General features: G+C 40.8%; 1 protein-coding gene across 1 annotated transcript in view; it reads right to left on the reverse strand.

Moving 5' to 3' along the window:
• Positions 1–6,000, reverse strand: part of LOC138165129 (ribonucleoprotein PTB-binding 2-like) — a 98,549-nt gene that overhangs the window by 18,137 nt on the left and 74,412 nt on the right. Inside the window, exons 4-5 of the mRNA XM_069093285.1 lie at positions 2,976–3,167; positions 1,074–1,191 (exon numbers count right to left, since the gene is read on the reverse strand). Coding sequence (XP_068949386.1) covers positions 1,074–1,191; positions 2,976–3,167 — 310 coding nt within the window. The remainder of the gene's footprint in view (positions 1–1,073; positions 1,192–2,975; positions 3,168–6,000) is intronic.

The following is a 6,000-nucleotide window of genomic DNA, read 5'->3' on the forward strand; positions in this document are numbered from 1 at the left end:
GCCCTATCTTTCTATTCCTGCCATCTCCCACTTGCCTGATCCCCATTATGTGCTTTCTTCCTCCATTAGATTGTGAGCTTCTTGAGGGGAGGGAGTGTCTGACTTCCTTGTATCTGTGTCCCCAGCAATGAGCACAATACCTGGCATATGGTGAACCTTTAACAATGCTATATATCTATGTATCATTTCTTAACTCTATGTATCTGTGGGCATATCTAGGTATCTGAGTTGGTATTCACGGTACTGTAGCAAAAAGTGCTACAAATAGCTAACAAAAAATACAGTTAATCTTAGACCACAGTGCGTGAGACTGCATTGGTAGATGTGCTTGTGGAGTCAGAGTCAATGGTCTCTGAAAGATGGTGGTGACTATGAGGGACTGCAGTCATTTAGGACCAGGGAAGTGATCATGCACCTCTTAAACCCTTGCCTGACTGCGCCACACCTGGAGGACAACAGTGTTCAGTTTTCCAGGCTGTATCTTAGATATTAAGAAGCTAAAAAGGATCCAGAGGAAGCAGGATAGTGACGGGCTTAGAATTCGTGCCATTTGAGAACCAGAGGAAGGAGCTGAGGGATGTTTAGTCTGGTGAGAAGAGGTAGGGAGGGCAGAATCTTAGGGACAGCATATGGAAGAGGGATCATATGGCTTCTTCTGCTTGACCCCAGAGGGCCAAGGATCAGTGGGTAGAAGTTACAAAGAGGCAAAATTAGACTTCATGTCCGGAAAGACTCTTTAACCAATGGAATGGTCCCAAAATGTCATGAGATGCCACGAGAGGGGGAGTGGACTCTTCCCCAAGGATGATCTTCAAGCAAAGTGGGAAAGACTTCGTGTTGAATATTCTATGGGAAAAATTCCTCCCTGTGTATATTTTGGCCTACACGGCCACTGAGGTCCTTTCCAACTCAGAATTTTGTGATTCTGTGTGATTCTCTAATATTTACTTACTTTTAATGCTGTTTTAAACATAGGGTTACAAATGTGTTTTTTTCATCAGAGCACCAAAGTTAACACTCAATTTTGAATTTGGAATACAACGTATTTTAACAGCTACGCCCACCTGGCTTACCAGCATGTCCATGTAACTGTGGTTGCAGCAAAATCTGCAACATGGCAGGGTTGTTTAAACTCTTCATGATCTGGACTGGATTTGGCTCTGGAAGTAAACCCTTTCGATTATTGCGCATCTTAAATGAACACAGAAATAAGCAACATTAGAACCAAGATAAATGCAAAAGATACTACTTGTTTAATCTTTGCTTGGGGAATAACCATATGTCTAAATTTACAAATCAAATCTTCCATATTTACATTCAAAATAAGCTCCTTTATGGCATTCATTGGTTATAAGATTCAATCCCAATTTAAGAATAACAACATTTTTTGAATTACAGTTCTGTGGGATCTCCTGCTATGCAACATTTCAAGACCATCACAAGATAGATTAAGAACACACAAAGAACCTTTGTGCATCAATTTAATAGACAGACTCTCATCATAAAATGAATCAATGTTAAAATGACAGAGGTATAGAAGAAATTGGAACGTACTATTAGAAACAGATCGATCCAGCATGATAAGAATACCCTAGGATTGAGGAGACAGCTTCTGGGGTCACAGAATTTCAGCAGCTTGGAGCTAGGAGGGAGGCAACTTGGTGGTCATCTTGTCTACGCTGTCTCTGAACGAGAATTCCAACTACAGTATCCTCAGTCAGTGCAGGGTCATCCAGACTCTGCTTGAAGACTCCGGTGAGGGGAAACCCAGAACACCTTTCTAGGCACTTTGGGACAGCTTGGAACTTAAGGAAGTTTTTCCTTGCATCAAGCTAGCATCATCTTTTTACAACATCTACCTATGGCTCGTGATTCTGGGGCCAAGTACCAGGTGTCTAATCTCTCTTCTACAGGACAGCTTTTTATGGAAATGAAGACAACCATCATGGCCTCTCTCACCCCCTTAGTCTTGTCTTCTCCAGGTTACATAGACTTCATGCCTTTATTAGACCCTTATTGCATAAACTAGAGGCTCCATCACCCCAGCTGCCCTTCTCTGGACATTACCAATGCTTTTCTGAACAAGAAGAGTGTTGACCAAAACACCATAAGTACTCTGGCTGTGGTCAAGTCTGGGCTCCAGATGGACACTGACCTATGAATGCTTTCATTCAGCCAGATCCAAATACATCTTCCTGTACATATCCATTATTAACTATGAGCAATTGAGGAGAGAATGTCAAATACCTTGCTCAAAACACTTGATAATAATGCAAGGTGAGGTTAGTCTGGCATGACTTACTCTTGATGAAGAAACCCTGGCTCTCTGATCACCGCCTCCCTTTCTAAATGCTCACAAACCATCTCCTTGATCATATGTGCCAGAATTCTGACAGGAAGTGAAGCAAAGCTGCAAATACCTTATTAAACAATATCTTCCTTGCACTGCAATGATTTCTGGGTTGATTTAAGAAATTGTCACTTAGTTAATTACTTATTTCCCACCCCTGAAAGCACTTTTTCAAAATCTTGTGACAAAAGGCAAATTAGGGAGGCAGCTTGTCATAGTGGATAGTCCTGGACTTGGAGTCAGAAGAGCTGAGTTTGAATCCTGCCTCACACATTTCCTAGCCATAGGATTCTGGGTAAGTCACTTAATTTTTCTCAGTCTCAATTTCCACACCTGTAAAATGGGAATAATAGCACCTGCTTCCCAGCATTGTTATTTTATACTACATGTACAGCCCTTTGCAAACCTTAAAGTGCTGTATAATTAAAGTGCCGTATAGCTATTACTGTTATTATTGTTGTTGTTCAAATAGAATGAAAGAATGAGAAGACATTAGACATGACAATCAATGATCTTGGATAGAGGAAACTGAGACAAAAATGCAATTGTCTGCATTATGATCTGTATGAAGCAGTTGCTTCATTTCTGAGAAATTTGGGGGGTTTTCAAAGGCAGCATTCCTTACCATTCTTTGTGCGGCGATCAGTGCTGCCAAAGTACTTCGTCCAGATGCTCCGGGGGCGCAGAAGGACACCTGGACTTGGTTTCCCTTAATCGTCATCCCGTCAGCTGCCTGCTGAACATCCTCAGCGTGCTCTGCAGTGTCATATTCAACGACTGCAAACCCGCCTGCATAGTTCCCTTCATCCTGTGCCAACTGACACAATACACATTTTATTTGCAAAGAAGTAACTGAGAGTTGCTTGGAAATATTTGCTTACAAAATTTACTGGCTTTAAAAGATACCTTGACATTTTTCAAGGACCAGCTAATCGTGGTTATGATGCTGATCAATTGAGCAAGTCATTGTGGGTAACATGTTGCAAATGAGTCATTGTAAAGGCTGCGTGTGACCAGAGGGGGGATACCTTCTGGAGAAAGGGAGAATACGAGAACGGGAGAGTGACCCAAAGGCAAAGATGGCCTCTGACGTATTGGTAGGGATCCACAAAGGAATCTTTATAGAAAACATGGACAAGAACGATACAGGATGAGAAGATGTGGGAGGTTTCAATTTGTATCAGGAAGCTGAGGAATAAGAGACGGAAGAAGCAAAGAGGAAAATGCAGACTGGTAGCAAGTAAAATGGCCCAAATGACCATTTCTCTGCTTCAGGAAGCAGGGGGTTCCACTATCATTGGAGATCTACAAGCAAAGGGAAGGGGGGGAAGAGAAAAGCACACATTAAGTCCCTTCTATGTAATGGGGAATTGCACTTTATGAATATAATTTCATTTGAGCGATAGTCTAGATAACTATTTATTATTCTGTATGTGATAGAGAGGATTCTTTTTCAGGTATGACTAGAAAGTTAATGAGGCTCCTTCCAGCTCCTCTGGGAGGATGCTCATAGACAGCCAGGTGGTGCAACAGGTAGAGTGCTGGGTTTGGAGTCAGGAAGACCTGAATTTGAATCCTGCCTCAGACACTTACCAGCTGGGTGGCCCTGGAAAAGTCAACCTCTCTCAGCCTCAGTTTCCTCATTTGTGAAAGGGGGATAATATCATCTACCTTACAAAACTGTTGTGGGAATCAAATGAGATGACATCTGTGAAGTGTTTCATGAAATATTCTGTAAGTGCTAGCTGTCACCACTGTCACCATCATCATTGCATTTCTCTATGTTGTAATATCATTTTAGCATGATCAGAACCTCAATGGAGTGGCTAGTGCAGGCTTCCCCCTCTTTATCTTCATTTCAAATATTACCCATAAATCTTAAGAGGTTTCAGCTGGCCACTCCCATTCTTTAAAGGGTATATCAAGACTCAAAAATATAGTAAATCAAATTTCAATAATCGGGAAATGATTCTATAAACCAGGGGTGTCAAATTTCAGTAGAAACTGAATGTACATAAAGATCTGCAGGCTGCAAAATGACAATATATTAGCATGATCTATATCCTTTTACATTTTCATTTTGTTAAATATCTCACAATGACATTTTAATCTGGTAAGAAATAATGTCGGACACCAGTGCTGAAGAAGGCTCAGACATGATGATCAAATGCCCTTCTGCTTCTCTTTGTTGGTTTCAGTTGGTTTCCTGGAGAGGAGGAGGACGATACCATCAATCTGGCTGTTGTTTTTTCTTTTAATGTAATCTCTAGTATACCCATTGCATAGACAGCATAGTACTGGGCATCAACCAATCAACAAGCATTTACTGAGCACCAGTTACGTGGTAGAACTGGGGAAAAAAGACAAGCCAGAGAGCAGGAACTGAGGCAAGAAGACCATTGGTTCAAGTACCACTTCAGACACATACTTAATGTTGCACTCTAGACAATCACTTATACTGTTAGTGCGCCAGTCAGTTCTCTAGGACTATAAGGCATAGAGTGGATAGAGGGAATTGCCTTGTTAAGATTTCCATAGTCTAATGAAATTATAAATTTGGGGAGGAAGGAGGGAGGGAGGGAAAGAAGGAAGGGAAGAAGGAAGGAAAGGTGGGAGAGAGGGAGAGAGGAAAGGAGAGAGGGAGGAAGGAAAGGAGAGAGGGAGGAAGAAAGGGAGGGAGAGAGGAAGGAAGAAAGGGAGGGAGAGAGGAAGGAAGGAAGGAAGGAAGGAAGATAATCCTAGTACACACAGACATTTACTAAATGTTTGTTGGATGAATGTATTTTAAGTCAAAAGGGCATTTGCTCTGGGGATTTGTTTAGGCATTTCTTGCTTTCATCCTATGAACTTCTTCTGAAATTTTATTCCAATGTCTCATTGGAACATGGAGGTAACCCTTAGTTCTCCAATAAAGTGCAAATTTGGGCACATCCTACAACTAGTGAAGAAGTGTATATCTGTTGTCCAAGGACTAGACTAGCTAAATTCAATGGGGTTCACCATTAATTTGGTTTCAGGGGATTAAATAATTTAACCATGGGTACACTCAAAGGCTAGTATCCAATAAGCTTCATGAAGGTTGTATTCTGGTCATATGCCCACACTGAGGAAATTACATATCCTTCCAGTACCAACAAATTTTTATGAACAAGGTAACTTTTTTTAAAAAACCAAAGATCAAAAGAGAACTAAGTGTTTTGCCATGAACTTGAAGCTTGATATGGCTTGGTAAGGGTGTTCTTGAATACGATCAGAAAGGATATCTAGTGTGCATTTCCTGCTTATTTACTAGAAATAAGTTATTTGACAAAAATAAAACTTTTTTAGAGTTTTTCAAATTAGACATTTATCAAATCTCCAATGAGAATTTGAGGCTTAATTTTTCTATGGAATTGTCCTTTTTTATTTTCAGGAGCTTAATTGATATCCTTTGCTCCACTAGATTTGCTGAGGGCACATTTAAATAAGTTAAAAGGCACTTGGGTAACAATAGAATACCACAAAGGCAAAGGTCTTTAGCCACAGCCTAAGGAAGAAGCAGAAAAAAAGTCTGAAGTTGCCAGTGTCAAACCTGCATGTATCTGTCATCATTTGTCATCATTGGCTCTCTGTCTCTCTCTGTCTCTCTGTCTCTCTGTCTCTCTCTCTCT

This window comes from Petaurus breviceps, unplaced genomic scaffold (assembly GCF_028583685.1).
Source record: "Petaurus breviceps papuanus isolate PSGF00001 unplaced genomic scaffold, PetGlider_PUasm1.0 208, whole genome shotgun sequence".
Lineage (NCBI taxonomy): Eukaryota > Metazoa > Chordata > Mammalia > Diprotodontia > Petauridae > Petaurus > Petaurus breviceps.